Here is a 20,038-nt window from a genome sequence, read left to right on the forward strand (position 1 = left end):
AGATGATGTGGGTGTAACAGGTAAAACACTTGGAGGCATCAGTAAAGGTGTGGTCAACAAAAGCTGGGGTCACTCAAGGAGCTGCCTCTGGGGCAAAGGCAGGAAGCAGCAAACCCAGCCTGCTTCTGATACACGTATGATTGCCTCATCACAAACATGGAATGTTTTCCTAGGATCTTTCACTAAAGTTCTGGGTGCAGGACTGGAGAAAAGGGAATTCTTACAGAGATCCCAGGTTTGATTCCCAGCCCCCACAGAGTGACAACTCACAACTATGTCTAACTCCAACCCCAGGAGATCCAACTCCTTCTCACCTCTGTGAGCACCAGGCATACAAGCAGTATACAGACAAAATACCTACATATCATAAAACAAATAATAATATTTAAAAATTCTAGGTGAAGTATCTGGTCTGAGAAGAAACATTTAAAGAAGCAAAACAAATAAAAAAAACTAAATAGATACTTTCTGAACATAATTCTTGAAGCAATCATTATAGAATGGAAGATGATCAGGCTAAGATGACAGATGAAAGGGAAAACCTCTTCAAAGCACTTGCCTCCAGAGAACAGCAACACCAAGAGGCTGGGAGGCTTCATAGGCACAGGGAGATGGAAGCTACTGAACATCCCTGAAGACAAGGCTGTAGAAGGATGTGAGCCTCGTTTGCATATTTTCTGGAAAGGTGTCAGGACGAGTGCAAGCAAGGCTTTGCCCAAAATAGGTCACTTGAGTGAGGACACTGGCCTGCGCATTGACTTTGATTTAACTCCTGTAGAAGAAAGCACGCATTGGCAAGAGCTTTGGGAGAAAAAAAATGTATCTGATTTTTAACCACAAGAAAAGGCAACAGACTCAAAGCCAAAGCATATTCTTGGATTGATCTTTCACTGTGCCTTAATTTAGCCTGCTGGAGAAATGCTGTTTGCGAGTATGAAATTATTTAAACCTTCTAAGGAAAGCTTTCTATCTTAGTTGTAAACCTGGAATTTAATGCAAAAAGTCTTTCTACTAATTTGTCAAAGTAACTTCGGCTTTTAAGTGCATGTGTTTACAAAGGGGCTTATTGTGGATGGGTTGGTGAACTTATCCCTAAATGCCCATTATATTGTATTACTTCCTTAGCAAGTAATAGGATTTTTTTTCTCTTTTAGAAAAATGGGAGCTACAAAGCCCTGGAGCTATATAAATCATCAGGGACATAGCTCAAAAATTTAATGTTGAATAAAAAAGCAAGTGGCAGAAGGATATGTACAGTGTGTTATTTCTGGAAACATATATTTAAGTATAAAATTTTGAAAAACTCATATATCTTAAGCTGCTTGCTGCCTTCTTTTCTCCTCTGGGGCACAGAATAAGGAGGGGAACAGAAAAAAGAGGCTGGTGGTTGCTAAAGGAAACCAGTTCTCACCTTATATCAATGTCTTTTCTTCCTTCCCCGCCCTTTTCCCCTAAAGAATGTGAGCAAAAACGGCCTGTGCAGTTTTATTTAAGGTCAGAAGCCTCCATGTTCTAGGGAAAGAAGAGCATTAGCTAAAACTATTCATGGATATGATTTACAAACTTCATATGTCTTCATATTGGTTGTATTAACTGCTAATGGTATGAACACACTGAGCTATTATTCTGCCAGGGGTCCTCAGAAGAAATAGGCAAAGTTAAGAATGATGAAACAAATCTCATCTGGATTTGAATGGTTATGGCAAGAATGAGGACATAGAAACATGGGGGTCAAAAAATAAAGGTGAGAAAAAAAAGGAGGCTACTGGTATTGAAGATTTCTGAGAGGAGAGACTATAAGCAGAAAGGATAATGTGGGACCCTCAGTAGCAGCCAGTCTAAGAGATCTCTCAATTCAAGCTCGTCATTGTATTGTGTCAATCAGACTGGTTGGCCAGTATTTTGCAAAACAAATAAGCTGAAGCCTGTAACTTCAAAAAGTCTTCATTTGAAACAGATTTCATAACATTGTATTGGTCTAAAGTGTAAGACAAATGGATTTGCTGCCCTGGTTTGACAGGAGTGTGTGACTCACAAATTTGACCAAACATTCTTTGTGTGTTCGGCTTTTCTTTTTTAAGTTCATGGCCGCAGAAGGCCCTGGCCCTGAGCCACTAGGCACATGACCCACCATGGAAGCTTTGATCTATGACCCAGACACCAGCAGCACAGGAAGAAGATACTCTTGTCTGGTTAAAAGGCGACTTTTGTCTGGAAAGTTCTCCTCTAGCAGTACAGAGACCAAAGCAAAAATATTAATAGGACTGTCCAGGGCAAAAAGTCCTAGATTTTATAACTGATTTACTGGTCTATGGTGTCACACTATTCCAAGGTTACAAATTAAGCCATATATGTGAACCCTTATACGGGGTGAGCTGGTGGCAGGAAACCCATACATTTCAGATCACATTTAACTCTTTATTCTGTGCTGGACTCATTCCCACTGATAATAGTGTCTCGAATAAAAACAGACAGGATTAAGGATCATTTTGGGGAAGAGAAAGGCTGCTCCTACCCACTAGTATCTACCTGGCCGTTTACTTTCAGTGAGCAATGCATTTGTGTTGGATACAGGATTGGGAGAGGGAGGGGAGAAATGACACACTCCAAAGAAAAGGAAAAGGCCAACATGCTCTAGTGAGGCAGTGTCTTTCTTGGTACTTCCTTGCGTGCTCTTGCCTCCTTCAGGGTCTATGTGGTTGTTGCACGTGTGCCCTTGAGTTTCTTCTTTGCCGTGTGAGTGAAAAGTCTCTCCTACCACTGAGAGCAGGAAACGGAGCTCTCTGTGGGAGATAGTGGGAGAGCTGAGCAAATCAGGTCCTGCCTTGGTTTTGTTTTCGGTAGAATTTTGAGTTCCAACAGAAGGATTTTACAATACAAGTGCACGTATGATTTCTTGAAACCGGCTAGAGCCTCTATCTAGACACATCTAATAATAAAAACAACGGGTTTCTGATAAGTGGAGGGCCAGACAGGAACTCTATGCCATTCTGGCTTTAATAAAACATTAAGTGGTTTAATTAAATCATTTATTCCACCCTCCGTTCCATTTTTCAAAAAACAACATAAAAACAAAACCAGTATATTTTTTTTTAAAACTGGTTCTCTGTCCTCCATAATTCATTAGCTTAAGTCCATAGATTGACTTGCTGTTCTGCTCTAAAGCACTTGCGGCCATATCAGGAAAACAGTACTTGAAGCAGGATGCAGGCAGGTATTGATCTAAAGGTGACCTCATCCTTGTCTTTCCATAAAAGAGGTAGATAGGACTTTTATTTTTAAAGAAAACGCTATAAAAAGTATTTGAACACAAACTTTATATAAGATCTGTATCATCCATCTCAACATATCATTAAAATACTTTTAGCTTTTTTGTATGGGAACTTTCTGAAAGATTTAAGTTATCCAACATGCATAAAGGGTAGTTTTCATGTTTCACTTTTAAATTAACTTTTATTTTATGAAATTTATCCATGAAAATTGTTTTGAAAGCAGGAGGTTTATAAAGGAAATTAACGCTAACACATCTTATCCTCCTCACCCTCCTCACCATCCCCACACACTAGTCTCTGGGCTACTTTGGCTTGAGTATAGAGCTTTGTATATAATGCTTCTTCAAGGCCAGGTCAACTCAGGATTAAGGTTTGATCCTTTATTTATGGGAGGGAAGCCTATGGATGTGAGAATGAAGAATAAGAAATGTGAGGTGAGAAACCAGTGACGCGGTGGCGTGTGATAGCCACTGCACGGGTATTTAGTAGCCCTGCCGCCTTGATGTGGGACTTCAGTACATGGGTTGTCATGAAGGAACCAGTCATAAACAGCATGTGACGGAAGGTAAACTGATCTATTTCCCACTTTTTTGTCTCCTGTTTCCTTGAGGTCATATTTTGTGTAGGATTGACTCTTCTGTGTTTGGAATCATGTCATCTAAGCCTCTGGCGGTCTGGACATGTTCAATATAATTCTTCTGAATGTTTTTCATCTGTAGTTGGTTGAATTCTTAGATGTGGAAAGTCTTAAAATTTCAACTCTCTGCTAATATACTTGTATAACAATTTTGGTTCCAAGTCAAGGTCTGCATTATTATGACTAGGGAAATTATATTTTTGCTGATGACTCAGAAATAATACAAGTTCTGCCTCATATAATTATACTTTTCCCCAGTTACTATGTTTTCATTTATATTGTCTTCTGAGTACTTATTCTAATATTTTTCCATTATAGCTTGCAATGATCTTTTCCTCCCTATCCCCACCTCACCAGAGAGTCTACATACTGTTATTTCCTCCCAGATCACTTTCTTGGAGCCCTGGGTCTACCTATATTAATCTGGACCATTCGCTTTACACTTCAATGGTGAAGAGTCCTCGTCTTTTGAATGCCATAGTCTAGTTGCTATTGCTTCATACTCTTGCTTTAAATCTTTCAAAGTTGGTACTTCATTGCCTCTTGGCAGTTCTGCAGGGTCACTGGCTTGTTTTGGCCAATGAACTCTGACTAGGAATCATATGCATGTACCATTGGTCAAAACAATTTCTTTCTCCATGGAGGAAGTTGAAAGATTTTTAAAAAGTATTCTGGATTGAAAAGTGCAATAGAAGTCTTTGGCCTTGTAGACTCTCCTGGACTCCAAGAGATAAGCTTTTCAGTGTTAAGCAATTGAGGTTTTGTCATAGATTAAAACCTGCTCTGTCCCAACTCATACACAGAGCACCTCTGATTGGCAGTTTGGTTGGATATTAAATTTTAGATTATAGAAAAATCTGTTATTATTCTGATTTCAACTGGGTTGGATATATCCTAGACTTTCTGAGTTCTCATACTATATCTATATCTCATGTTTGGAAACTTTACAATGCTATGTCATCCAATGGGTCTCTTGTTCTTTGGTTGTTGTTGGTCATTTTACCTATTCTGATACATATTTATATTTTTATCTATCTATATCTATATAGTGATATGCATAAGAGGGTCATTTCAGAGAGTTGTGTTTTTAATTATCTTGCTAGAGTTTGTATTATGTCTTTGATAATTTTAATTTTTTGGTTTCTATACATTCTCTAATTTGGATATTTTGTAACTTGGAATTTTGTTGTATTTTCCTCAGTTTTCTCTTATTTTGTGCTTCTTTTTATCTTTTGTTTCACGTGTAGAGGGAATCATCAATTTTATCTTCCAATTCTTTTAATGAATTGGGAGTTTAGATATCAGATATCTTAGCTCCTTGGGAAACTGAGGCAGGGAGATTTGAGTTTGAGGTCAATTTGAGAGACATAGCAATATTCTTTCCTCTAAAAAAAGATTTGTTTTATTTCATCAAAGTTAGTTTTCATTATATTTATGTTGTATGCAGTTCTGTTTACTTTACCAGAGAACATAGTTTATATACTTTTAATTTATTTTAGTCCCTGGATTGTATCAAATTTTAGATTCTTTCATTTTCTTACTTTAAAAACATCTTTAATTTATAAATTTCTCTAAATAACTGAGTGGTAACTGGTAGCTAATGAGTCATGCACTAAGATCCTAATCAGAATCGGTGTGCTTGGGGAATAATTGTTCACCTTAGTCAATGGTCTAGTGGACCCAGCTCTTTGAGTAAGATTGAGCATCAAAATGCTAGAACTTTTATATAAATTTGTGATAACAATTAAAATCCCTTCACAAATTAGTAAGGATTCTCTAGAAAAAACAGAACTAACATAATGAGTATATTAAAAGCATATTTATTTGAATAACTTGTACAACAGTTCTGGATAGATAAACATTGTGTGACTCCCCAAAAGAGGCTAAGAATCCAGAGGATTCTCAGTCCACATGGCCAGGTATCTCATAAATCTAGTAGACATAATAGGTCTGGATGATTCTTAGGAGGCTGCTATCTTCAGTCTAGGTTGTACACCTAAAGAAGCCAGTTCTGAATACCAACAGAGCAATGCAGCAATGGAAGCAGCAGAACAAATGAAATTGTCAACAAAGTAGAAGCAAGCAGGTGCAAAGCAAAGTGCCTTCTTCCATGTCCCTTTATCTGGAGCCATTGAAGGTTCTGCCACATTTATGATGGGCCTTCCCACTTCAAAAAGGCTGATCAAGAAAGTCCCTCACTGGAGTGCCTTTGTCATTTCACTGATTCCAGATCTACCCAAGGTGACAACCAAGATTAGCCATCATATTTGCCGGACATTTGCAAGTCAGCTCATTGCACTGTTTCTATGCTGCATATCATACTATCCATTCTCAGTCAAAGGGCATTCCAGGAGAAGGTTGATGCCAGAGGATAAAAAAAGAGCTATGCAATGTTGTCTTCTGGACATGACATCACTGCAGTACTCATGAACTCATAGCAGCCATGTCTACCTGCATGAGGACAAGCCAGCCCAATCCCAGCATGGATAGGGAAAGGCTCCTGGGGCCCCACCATTAGCTGAAGAGATATTAGCAGTCGATAGGTGTAGGAAGAAGAAGAGTCATGTGACTTTGGGGTAGGGCCATTGTTAGGTTGCCCAAGCTCCAATGGATGGCTCCATTTTTATACTTTTGGTAGCATTACCAGGGGTTAGTTGCACAGATAGATATATAAACACACACACACACACACACACACACACACACACACACACAAATCTGTGCTAATGTGAAAGTTAAACAGACATCTCACCAAACAGGGAGAAGTTAGTTGGGAAGAAAACACTACTGCAGGGCTCCATTCAGGAATCTTCTCAGGTGAAGAATCTTTGGAAGCTTCACAGGTTCAACCCATGTCTCTTGTGAAGTTTCTCAGCTGTGGCAAACTGGAAAGATGGCACTGGTGGAGGTCCAGAAGGTCTAGTGAGTGCTGGCTAGTGACTACCACTGATAGGCAGCCATGCATGAGCTAAGCAATGGTGCAGAAACTTTAAAAGTCCCTGAAACCAGGGCCACACAGGGCCAGTCCCAAAGTTCTCTTGCTGATGAGCATCAAACAGAGACTAGAGAAATCGGATCTGAGGGGTGCATAGCAGTGTGATCCTATGGGCCACTTCCAAAGACTGAATTTTTAAATTGTTTCACTAGGTTGTAGCTTTGTGTTATACAACTGACAGATTGGGCTGGCTCACTAACATGTCAACCTCACTTTGAGTCTAGTACATTAGCATATCAAGGCCTGTTGTGGGTTTGGTAGATATCTGAGCTATCCAATGAGAGGCTATCTTATAAAAGTTACATTTTTCAAAGTAATACAGAATGTTTTTTTAAGTTACTAAAAAAATGGGTTCACTTATGTTTCTAACAATACAAACACACACACACACACATACACACACATGCATAAACACACACACACACATGAGGGCATGAAGTTTAGCAGAGGTTGTGTTACTAGGAGTTGAGTTGGTGGGAGGGATAGTGAGTGGATATTAGAAGAATAGATTGTATACAATTATGAAATTATCAAATACTAAATAAAAAAATGTATTCAGAATAAAAGAGTGAAACATTATGGAGATATTATTGCACCAGTCTGTCTCTCTGGGTTGATTATATTTTATTCAAACTCCATTTTTCTGTCATTTTGACTCCTATCAAGGAGCACCACTGAAACTTCAGGCCACTCATCTGCCTTGTAATATTTTTTCCCCAGTTCCTGTCTTAGAGTGTGGTACATGAGAGGCTCCAAGGCCATATAAATAATTGACTACTATTCTTTCTCTGTCATCTAAGTTGAGAAAGAAGCCTTTGCCAATGACAGTTCAGCCAACTTTCAAGTACTCATCTGTGAACTAAACAACAAACTGATTCGTTGCTTGTTTTATTCTCTGTGTTATTTTTAATGAGATGATTCTATTTATGGCTTTTCCATCTGCACAGATTTTCCTGAACAGTCCCAAGCAATTAGCTTCTAGGAATATTAGTGTGTGACAAGTTTTTCTTTTCCAGACTCTCTTGCTCTTACCAGCCACAGTTACCACCTCTCCAGAATTTATAGGCAATGCCTTGTGACTTCTTTTCAATGTTTGAATACAAGATAAAGCAATTTTCTTTTGTCTTCATGATAAGAAAACTTATTGAGCCCCATCCATGACCAAAACTTGACTTGTCATGCAAATTTTGTTAATTTTCAATTTAATTTAATTTAATTTCAATTTAAATCCTAGTGGCTTACCCTGAAACTCTAACAACTGACAATTGTTTCTAGTTATCAATTATTATACTAAACTTTCATACTTAATTTGCCTATAATAAGTTTATAGGTTAAGAACTATTTCTTCTCCATGTGTGTGGGTGATGTACATGTATGCATTTGTGTGTGTGTGTGAGTGTGGATGCATGAGTTCCATGGTACACATGAAGTCAGAGGACAACCTCATTACTCTGGTTTTCCACCTTGCTCAATAAAGATTTTCTTCTTCTTGTTGTTGTTATTATTATTATTTTCAACACAGATGCCATTTTATGAGTTTCCCGTGTTTCTTCTAGTCTCCGTCTACCATCTCCAACAGCAGTGTTCAGATAACAAATGTTCACTATTATAGTCAGCTGTGTGTGAGTTCTGTGGATTTGAACTCAAGTCCTTCTACTTGCATGACAAGGATTTTACATACTGAGCCATCTCTCCATCCCTAGACATCATTTAAACCTCTATTTTGTAGTTGCAGAGACAGATAAAAAATTGAGTTCTGATGATTCCCAGATCTTCATAGTAAATTGCCACAGAGCTGCTGCTATCCTAGCCCTCAAAGAGCTACCAATGACACAACTAATATTACAGTAGGAACAATCCTATCCTGTCCTTCTCTAGTCCAGACTCAGTCTTGTACATCTGAATTAGATCACATCTGGAGTCTAAGCTGCCCATAGAGTTTGGGATGTATCTACCTCTGCTTCCTAGCTATGCGGTAGAGAGGTGTGAAAAAAAAAGGTGCATGAGAATAGCAATTCATTTCTCAGCACATGACCGAGCTTCACTGATGGGATTGTTTAAGCTTGTTCTAGCTAAAGATAATTTGTCTATAGCAAATTTGCTGATGCATCCTTGAATACTTCTGTCTTAGTTAGGATTTCTATTGCTGTCAAGAAACACCATGACCATGACAACTGTTATAAAGGAAAACATTTAATAGAGGTGTCTTTCAGTTTCAGAGGGTTAGTCCATTGTCATCATGGCAAATGGCATGCAGGCAGACATAGTGCTGTAGAAGGAGCTAAGAATTCTATGTCTTGATCCACAGGTAACAGAAAGTGAGCCGAGTCTACACTGAGCACAGCTTGAGCATAGGAGACCTCAAAACCAACCCCTAAAATGACACACTTCCTCCAACATGGCCATGCCCATTCCAGCAAAGCCACAGCTCCTAATAGTATCTCTCCCCAGGCGCTTATGGGGGTCAATAACACTCAAACTACCACAGCATCTCACTTATTTTTGAGATCTGAGTCCTTGCAACGTTCACAATAGTTACAATTGCTACAGCTGTCAGAATAAGAGCTATTTACACAATCCCATTAACCCACTTTCTGTTGTTCTTTTCAAAGTCCTGGCACTTTCCAGATGGATGATTTGTTTCATTGCCCTCTGCTTTCTTTTATGCAGGACCCTGGTTTTCCTAATTTCTCACTCATACTGAAAATGTAGCCTTCAGTTTCTCAGCCCTGTAATGTTTCTGGATTGCATCGTGGCACTTCATCTCTAGCCGGCACTTACTGTCAGGGGAAATTTATGTCTCCTCTGCTGTTTCTTCTGTCTCAGCACCACAGAGAAGCTATAATTTAGTACTATCCAATATGTAAATATGTCCTGAGTCACAAACAGATGGAAGGCGTTCTTCAGGTCTCACCCACGATTGAGGAGTCATAGAAGCACTGTGCTTGAAGGTGTGGCCACTAATGGGTTTTCTATGATCCAATGGATACCTCCACACCCAGGCACATATTGACTTTTTAAAATTATTAAACTTACTGGGGATAATAATAATAATATGACAATTAAATGAAGTTAGGAGGGAGAGGTATTGAAGGGAATAAAGGAGGAATTGGAGAGTGGGCAATAGGGGCATATAGGATCACATTTTACTGTATACATGTACAAAGTTCTCAAACAATTAAAATTTTAATTGAGATTTTAATAGATACAATAAGAAATCCAAAACTAAAATAAGGAAAATCTCTTTAATGATAAACTTAATTTAACTTAATGCATGTAATATTTTATCATTTTTAAATATAGCTAATACAGAAATTACAAAATTCTTCACATTTTGTGTATCATGTCTTCTAAACCTAGCATAATATTTATAGTAATAATACCATTAACCATATCTTAAGATATTCCCTCAGTGAACACAAGTAGACAGCTGCTTGCTTTGGCTCAGGGCATAATGGTAATATGTATTTAGGTCTCAACTCTATTGTATTATGGTCATTCATTGCCCATGGGAGAGGACTTCATCTTAGGATGCACTTCCCTAAATCCTGTGTACAGGTAGCAGTATGCTGGTCGTATTATTCTCCCTTTTGTTTCCAGGTCACTAATTAGGAATTTGGTAATATAAAGAATGTTACGTCTATTTACTATATTTTATTTTTAAACCATCAAAATTAAATTTAAGATCATGACTAAAATGTATGTTAATTACAACTTTTGAACAGTAGTAACAGATGCTTTAAAGACTAGTGATTTCTTTTAGGAGTTGCACATGTAACAAGCTATTTAAGATTGTAGAACTAAAAATATGTGTTGTAATAGGAGTGGCGGGGCTGCGTCCCCGGCACCCCGGCCGCCAGCTAACTTATGCCCCGAAATAATTACATGGACACTGTATTCTTTTAAACACTGCTTGGCCCATTAGCTCTAACCCTTACTGGCTAATTCTGATATCCTGATCAACCCACAATAAACTGTGTAGCACAGGTCTTACTGGGAAAGATTCAGCATGTCTGACCTGGCGGCTTGCTTCATCGCGTGCGTCTGCCCGGGAGAGAGGAGCATGGCCTCTCCTGAGGCGTCTGCCAGGGAGAGGTAAGCATGGCGTCTCAGCTCACTTCCTCTTTCTCCCAGCATTCTGTTCTGTTTACTCCACCCACCTATGTTCTAACCTATCAGGGCAAGCAGTTTCTTTATTTAATTAACCAATGACCTTTTTCCATCAAATATGTTCACTTATTGTGTGTGTATATGTGCATGTTCATGAGTGCGCAGATGTACATATGTGTGCAGATGTGAGTGCATGTGCTTCTGCGGATCATATGTCTGTGATAGCCAGATGTCAACTTCGGGTATTGCTTTTCTTGCTCAGATATCATCTGCTTCATTTTTTGAGACAGCATCTCTCCCTGGCCCTCAATTCTGGACTAGACTTAGTTGGCTGGCCTGCAAGCGCTAGGAATCCACATGCTGTAGTTCTCCAGTGCATGGCTCACAGGGGCACAGCAGTGCCACGCTGCTTTTTAAAAGTATGGGTCAGTTACTTACCTTGTAGTTTTGCCAAAATATCTGACAAAAGTTCCTTCTGGGAGGAAGATTTTATTTTTGTTTACAGTTCCCAGAGACACAGTCTCCTGTAACAGAGAAAGTTTGGTGGTAGGACTAGAAGGCAACTGGTAAAGTTGCCTCCACAGTAGGAAGCACTGAGCACGTAATGAACACTTGTGCTCAGCTCACTTCATTCTTTTTCTTCAGTTCAGACCTCCACCCATGGAATGGTACTTCCCACATTTATGCTGAGTCATCCCATCTCAGCCTAATCGAGATAATCCCTCACAGAGACACCCACAGGTTGGTTCCATGGTAATTCTGAATCCCATCAAGTTGATAAACAAGGTTAATCGTCACATCACAAGTCACATACAGGTTCAGAGGATCAGGCTCTGGTTCTCACCCTTATGTGGCAAGCATGTGAGGGACCGAGCTGTTTCCTATTCTGCCTACTTTTCCTTATAAACTGTTGTCAAAGTGACTTTGCTTAAGCCCCTCTTTCCAGAGCACACAAGTGCTGGTGGAGAGCTTAGTGACTGATGTCTTGTGGTTCCCATCCTGCTGCCAGCAGCTTGTTTGTTCCCCAAACTCTGCTGTGATTGCTCTTGTGAGTTCCTTGCTCTAGTGGAAATCTGGTTATGCCCAAGTAGGCTTTTCCACATCAACTGGATTGCAATGTGGTAGAGGGAATTTTAACCTATTTATTATTCTCTCTTATAATGAGTTGGTTATTTTCTTCCTAGCATTCATCATTTTTGATTTATTCATTTGTTTGGTATATGTTTGATTTTCCTTTGGGCTCACCCTTGTTTGTAAGGCTAGCATTCTTCAGTGCCTTGTGTGCACTAAGAAAGAAGAAATGAAGGAATAAATTAGTGAATCACCACAACCTAAAAGGTTAAATGTACTTTAAGATTATTTTATACTTTGACTCAATACATTGATGCTGTCATCCTATTTTTTTAGTTGATGGTTATATTTTAGCTATTGGATTTTTGGGGTTTTAATTTTTGTGTTTGTGATGCCTGTATGTATATGTTTCTTGGGTTTTTTTTTGTTTGCTTGCTTGCTTGTTCACTTTTGAGAGAGAGAGAGAGAGAGAGAGAGAGAGAGAGAGAGAGAGAGAAGAGAGGAGAGATAAAGGGTGTGGAGTTAGGGAAGTTGGGAGGATCTGAGAAAAGTTGGGGAGAGAAAAAGCATGATAAAAATATAAAATATGAAAAAATTCATTTAAAATGTTAAAAATTTTTAAAAGGGAGAAAGAAGAATGAATGAAAAATACCTAGTGACAGAGCAGAGGAAAGAAGCAGTTTCTTCTGGCTCAGGCCCAGTTCACAATGCACCTGGGATATAGGATACCATTACCTCACACTCATTGCAAATGTATGATTAAGTTCTCTCCCAGAAATTCTCACGATTTCAAGTCTTCCATGTCTTTGACCAAGTTCTAATCGAAACTCAAACTTATCAGATTCAAATGTCTTTTGTGATTAGATCAGCAAATGGAGTTCATTCATCTTTTTATAAAATGGAATTTTATTCGTCATAAATATTAATAGCTTAAAATTTATTTGGGACACTGAAGGCTACCAAGTACATAGTGAGCAAGGTATGTATGGTCCTTAATCATTGTAACTGTCAAATAGTAACTACAGAGATCTTTCTATTTTGCTTCAAAAGACTGATGGATAGCTTCTTTTATGAATCCTGGGCATATCTGCCTTGGGCTAATAACCTGTGACAAAGTCATTGATATAAAAATTTTCTGCCCAAGAATGGATTCCACTCTAAAAAGGCAGGTTTGAAAAGTGGAGAGTATTAATAGTAACCAATGTTGGTGTAAATAGTATTTGTGTTTTCATGTCCATGCATGATGAAAAGTTCTTGTGAGGACAGAGTGACTACTTTTAGAGAAAGCACTCTACAGCTTAACTGTTACACGCTGAAGTGGACAAGTTGTTGAGAAGAATTCCACGTGGTCCCTGGGTAAACTCACACAGAATACACATGTCTGTGATGTTAGGTAAACTTCTGCAAAGCGAGCATTTTTTTTTTTTCTACAAAATTCGGGGGAAACTATTGTTGTGAGCCTCAGTTCAAATGGTTGGTGATCTGGGAGTGAGGGATCATGGAGGACATTTTCCCAGGCTAGTAACGTAATAAGGAACTGCTCTGAAAACTGTAGCATTCCCTTCTTTGGAAAACCAAGTATTGTGCTTTGGGTGTTTATTTATTTGCCTTCACAGAGTGTGATTCTCATGGGAACGTCAAGGGTAGTGGTCTAGTGGTTTCCCTAAAGTGTGCACAGTGTCAGCATAGGAAGGAGAGTGAGACCGGAAATGCCATGCAGGTCGATAGGAATCTTATGAAAACACCAGGATATAGCCGTGGTTCTCAACTCTGGCTCTCCAGCCCCATGTGGATCACTCATCAGGTCTCCTACATGACAGATATTTGCATTATGATTTATAACACTACCAAAACTACAGTGGTTTTGGGGGAGGGGGCACCACAACATGAGAAGCTGTATTAAAGGGGACACAGCATTAGAAAAGTAGAGAACCACTGAGTTTTGGATTGGAGCCTCCTAGGATTGCTAATAGAAAAATCAAGTTTACCAAGGAATTTTGGTAGCTATAAGACACTCTTGGTGGTTCTACCTAAGGCCAGATTATGAGATAGCTATACTTGCCCTTTCTGCATGAAAAGGTGAACCTAGAATTTTTTTCAAAAAATATTTTACTTAATGTGCATGGTTAGTAATGTCAGATAACCTTCCCGGGAATAAGACCAGTAAATTTGGGGTGGCATCGCTGGACTTTGAAGGTTGGTATCATTTACTTTCAAGGAATTTATGTGAATGCTTGAGTCAGAGTAAACTGTGCTCTCATTGGACCAAGGTGTTTGCTTTTCTTTCCCTCCCCGCAGGGGAGAGGGCCATGCCGGTGTCACAGTCGGCTGTGGTCACTAGCTGGCTGCCTGGTAATGGCACACTTTGTGCATTACATGGCCCAGCTCCAGAGAGGCAGAAACACCACAGGGGAGAGGAAGTGCAAGCCCCAGGTTCCCGACATGAACATTCCTGATGCTTCAGCTGAAAGAGCTCATTATTGTCGTGGCAGATACCGTGAGAACAAAGGCGACCTTTTCAGGATCGAGGGCTATGTGTTGCTGTTAATTAAATAGTTTTTGATTATGGCATTACGTTGTCAGGGCATGACAGCATGACACTTGTGGGCAAGAGTTCATCTAGGCAGCTTCTCTTCATCCATTGAGCAAGGATCTCATCCTCACTTGCTCACAAGTCTCCTTTATTTGAATTATGACAAATAACAGGTCCAGGCAGTGTTGGGAGTGATATTATAGTCATTTTAGAAAAGGCGTGATAAAGAACATAGGACAATGGCATGGTTTCCTTATTTCTTTCACACTTAAGCTTATCCAACAAAAAATAATATAACATGGAAGGAATTTCAAAGGGTCCTAAGTTTGAGAGAGAGCAAGGAGAGGTATGTGGAAAGGTTTGGAAGAAAGAAAGGGGCATGGATGGGTTGCGCAATATAATGTAATTATATTACAATCTTGAAAACTAAAAGTAGAAATAAAAACCATGCAAAAGTAATATACAGAAAACTGTGGGGTACTGCTACAGGGTTTTGTTGCAGACTGGACCTGTTTGACAGGCAGCTTTCAAAGTGTCTTTGTGTGACCCAGCGCATTTTCCTGGGCATAGTGAGGGAGTGGGAAAGAGCAGGAAAATGCTGGGTGAAGAGACGAAGCTGGGCTCAGGTGCTCTTCCACCAGGAACCACTGGTATGGCCATGAGCAGGAAATCAACTCCCTTTCCCGCCTTTATCTGTAAGGAAGACTGCAGGCCAAGCTGTAAAGCTATTGCGGCTCAGAAACAGCATCCTTTATGAAACGACAGACTTGCTTTCACCTTCTGTCGTGCGTATCTGAGTTGCTTAGGGGTATTTTAATCTGACAGCTGAACATGAAAGAAATTTCTGGTTCACGTCCAGGACGTGGGAATTCCAACATGCATTACAGCCTCCTCAATACCACATAGGAGTCATTACACTGAGACCTTTGAACTTCCTTTAGAATTTGCTCTCTAGGTCTAGAGCAGTGAGTTCTTGGTTCATTTTGGTTTTGTAGAGATTCACATGGTGAGTCAGATCCACGTCTTTTTTTTAAATTTTTTTTTTTATGGGCGGGCAGAAGACAGAAACATGGATAGACAGGGTGAGGTTGAATGTTTATTTAGGAGGTTATGGAGGAGGAAGGGTGAAGGGGGGACAGAGAGAGAGGGAGAGAGAGAGAAGAGGAGAAAGAGGAGAAAGAGAAAGAGAAGTGGGGAGAGGCAGAAGCGAAGCTGCCTCTCCGAGAGGAAGATGGAAAAGCCAGATCCAAGTCTTTGAGATGTCTTCCTTATATTCAGTCTACTTCCTCATTTCATTGTTTTATTATTTATTATTTCATTGTTGTATTATTCAATAGCTTCTAGAAACTGTTGAGAGGAGCCCCACCTGAGAAGTTCTGGGGCAGTGCTTAGGCCTGTTCATAAGAGAGCCTAAACATGACCTCTTTTGGCCGAAACACTCACTAATTCTGTAAAAGATACTATTTCCATGATTTTAGCTTTTGCTAATGTCCTGTATTATAGCCCAGCAATACTCTTGGAAGCTTGTGGCCAAAGGGTCTGAATGAAAGACTTTGCAAAGAACATAAAAGACAAAAATGAGACAAATCCATATTTATTCTTGCTTTCAAATACTTGAGGAAGAGGAGCTAAGGGACCTTGACTTAAATGTGAACATCCTAGGGAGAAGACTGCGACCTACATGCAATACTTGAACACTGACGACATTTGTTCCAACTTTTAACATCTAAAAATAGCTACATTTGGAAACTGTATTTCAGAAATGTTTCCTTTCTTTCCTCCAGTTGGGGATACCCTCATGGAACTTGGAAAGTGTGCTTTTATTAAGAATTTCTTTCACATTCTGGTCTCCTCTAGTGGTCTGTTCATGAACTCTTGAATAGCCTGGTCCAGAGGAAGCCATTTTTTGATAGATGTTTTCAAAGCTGTAATCCAGCTGCAAGAAAAAACAAAAACAAAAACAAAACACAATAGACCAAATCATTAAACCAGTCAGGCCCTTGGGAGGTAAAACACGACAAAATTCTTTAATTTATTTTCTACTGTTTCTCTTGATTATTTAGTTTGGAATAAATGCGAAAAGAACACTTTATAGATTTCCAGTTGAACGAGAAGGTAAAGTATAGAGATAGCTCTCTAATAAAATAAGGGATTTATGTAGTAGTAGAGAGGGAGATGTTGATAAAAGGTGATCCGTGGGGCTCTTTGGTTTTAAAAGTACTAATAGTGTTTTGCTGTTGTCATTTAATTTTAAGCTTTGCTGATTAAACATGCAACAAATATTGTCATATTGGAGAAAATATTTCTTTTTTAAGTGCGGTTTCTGGAAACCACACTAACTCTCTAAATATTCCTCCCTGTCTTTCTCTTGCTTTTGTTTTCTTGGACAATGTTTTTTTTGAAATATTGTCCAAGACAATTTCTAAAGGCAGGAGCTGTATTACTAGACTACCAGGAATAACAACCAAAAACGGTTACCCAGGAATATTTTCAGCAGACTATTTCAGAAACACTAATAAATGAATGTGTGAGTCTCTAACTTTCATCACTTTCGAAACTTCCTTTAGGGATAAGTGGGATGACAAACAGCTCTAGGTTGTATCTAGCTTTTGACTTTCCACTGTTACTCTTTGAAATATTTCTCTAATGGTTTGATTTTTGTTTTTACTGTAAATGAATGCCCAGCTATTGAGCCTGCTGTCACAGAGAAACCAGTAGGTTTTATCAAAGGGACTTAGATCAGTTTCAATGACCCCTGCTCCGTTGTGCTAGCTGGAGCCTTATCAACAGTATCTGCTGACCGGATGTCCAGGAAGGGAGCCATGGCAACACAGCTAGCAGTAACATGCCTTCTTCCTACTCCGGCACCTTGTTCAAGGAAGAGGCACAAGCAACGTTTACACAGTGGGGGAAAGACAGATGAGGTCCCCAGTCTCCTGCCTAAGTGGCTATTTTAGGGAGATCCCTAAAGCCTCACTTTTAGATTTTTTTGTGTTTAACGCCTAATTTCTTAAAACTGTCCCTAGAAAGTGGCTTTAGTAAGGAATTTCTTTATGGGCTCTGTGGCGTTGTAATAAAAGGCCTGGGACAGGTGGGAGATTACTGTGATGCAGGTGAGGGCAGAGATGGCAGAGATGGGGTCTAGAGGGCATGGGCATCTTGGGGAGCTGGAGCAGTGGCTGCTGCTGAGTAGTGCCTTTTTTGCTGTGTTGTTTCTAGTGACTTCACCTCCCTTGTATTTCAGAACCATTTGAACTAAATGCTCATTTCGAATGATAGCCTGAGTTGAATACACCACGAATTAAGTTAGTTTTATGTCCTTCATGGCTTACAATAAACTCCTCAACCAAGTTAAAAATGGATAAATCAATGCAAGCGATGTGAAGAGGTCAAATGGCAGAGGTCAAATGTTTGTTTGTTTGTTTTGGCTTTGGTTTATTTGAGACAAGATTTCTCTGTAGCTTTGGTGCCTGTCCTGGAACTCACTCCCGACCAGGCTGGCCTCAAACTCACAGAGATCCGCCTGCCTCTGCCTCCCCAGTGCTGGGATTAAAGGTGCGTACCACCACCACCTGGCATGGATTTATGTTTTACACAATTAAGATGTGCTAATACATATGATTTAAAAACATATGGATCATTTATAAATTGTAAATGGTGTGTATGGGGGGGATGTTTGCTTTTCTTAATGCTAAAGCTTAAGTTACCTATTGTCTTGACAGGCATTCTGGTTACTATATTTTCATTCGCGAAACAAAGGATCTCTAGAGAAGTCTGAAGAAGGGATGAAGGAAAAAAATAGTCCTGGAGAACAGTCAAAGGATGGAGTTCTCTTAAGGAGTGGAGTTGGAAAATAAAGGGATGCGCTCCTTAAAGAGACCTTGTTGAGGCTGACAGAGAGGGAGGAAGGGGAGGTCTTGGCTGACCATTTGTCCAGACTGACTCATGCTGAGGGAAGAAGCAGAGGTCTTGGCTTACCGCTGATTTTCTGTTTTATTTTCTGCACAGAAATAGAAGGTCTTGAACTCTTCGGATGGAGGTTTGAGTTCAATTACTGACTTTTCAAAGCCGTGGGTCTGTTCAGTCACCCTATAGCCTTGGAGATACAGGCCTCCTGCAGAGGGGGGAAGGAAAGAAGCAGGGGAGGGGGATGGGGAGAAGTGAGAGCAGGGACAGTAAAGGAGGAAAATCTGTCAGCAAAGGTGCTAAAATTCTGTGTATGAAAAGACTGCTTGGCCAGCTGTGTCCTCACAGGTGAGGAAGCTAGCTTCAAAAGAGGCCACATATTGACTGTGTCCTGCAGCAAGACTGGTAGCAGCATCTAAACTTCTTGGTTCCATTTGTAAACGATGGATATTCATATGTGCTTGGATAAGCTTCTTTACCAGAAAGACATAGTTTTGAAATACAATTTTCATTATCTAGGAGGAACAGCTGATACCGTATCAGAAGAAAATTAAATAGTATTTCTTGGGGGCAGAGTCATTAAAACATACTTCCTGGAGCATGATGAAGGCTGCAGGTACTTTCTACAACCAACCCAGATTCTCCCTCTTTTTGTATACTGCAAGTCCTACCTAAAATATGAACCCATATGGCGATACGAAAACACCAACTTGAATTAGCAAGGAGAATAAATGACTGATTATAAAAAGTAATTTGCTCACGGTCCTTTAAATCCTAAAATATATCTTGGTCTAAATTTTGTTCCCCTTTGGGGGTTTGTAAGGATATTGATGTAGAAGATTCTGAAAGGCCAATATTCTTGTCTGTTTCTTCTACTCTGAGGTAGCCCAGATAGCTTGCAGAGACTCAGGCATTATTAGTGATAGTAGTGCTAGGATATTTAGAGATGAACTCTCTGGGTCACTTTGCTCTTATCCCCTAGCACCTCCAGCAGTGACCACAGTGCACTTCGTTACAAAAGCAACCAAGAAAATGCCACACTCTGCTTGATAGCCTCTGTGATGGTGGCATGGCATCATGAAAGGAAACCTTGAGGAATGTTGACCTGGGTTCCTTTAAGTCACTCACCATCAACCTACTGTGTGAGGATGACAGGCATTTTCATTGCAAGCAGAATGAAGGGTTTTACACTTTAGGAATTAGGGAGGTGTTGCTTCTTCTTGTGGAGAATGTGAGAGGTAATATTGAATTCCCTTTTTATGCTCACTTGAAAAGAGTTCATTTTGGAACTCTTGAGAAAACATTGACTGCAGAAATGGACAGATCTTTTTTCTACCTTAGTTGGCCTCAGTGCTATGAAGCTCATACAAAAGGATGGTATTATTCTCTGAGGTGGAGTGATGGATGAGGAGTGGATAGCATGGGAAAAAAACTCATTGCAGTATTATTGGCTTACTATAAGGCGGAGGTGGGTCAATGGTTTTACTGTACTTCTGGGATCTGTGGGATCCTCA

The 20,038-nt window shown here is 39.7% G+C and overlaps 1 protein-coding gene across 1 annotated transcript in view; it reads right to left on the reverse strand.

Annotated features, from left to right (window-relative positions):
* Positions 1-16,454: 16,454 nt before the first annotated feature.
* Positions 16,455-20,038, reverse strand: part of LOC126508318 (uncharacterized) — a 141,658-nt gene continuing 138,074 nt past the window's right edge. Inside the window, exons 11-12 of the mRNA XM_050153507.1 lie at positions 18,597-18,732; positions 16,455-16,554 (exon numbers count right to left, since the gene is read on the reverse strand). Coding sequence (XP_050009464.1) covers positions 16,455-16,554; positions 18,597-18,732 — 236 coding nt within the window. The remainder of the gene's footprint in view (positions 16,555-18,596; positions 18,733-20,038) is intronic.

The sequence above is a fragment of the Alexandromys fortis genome, unplaced genomic scaffold, assembly GCF_014885135.2.
Source record: "Alexandromys fortis isolate MF-2015 unplaced genomic scaffold, M_Fortis_MF-2015_v1.1 scaffold_61, whole genome shotgun sequence".
Classification (NCBI taxonomy): Eukaryota; Metazoa; Chordata; class Mammalia; order Rodentia; family Cricetidae; genus Alexandromys; species Alexandromys fortis.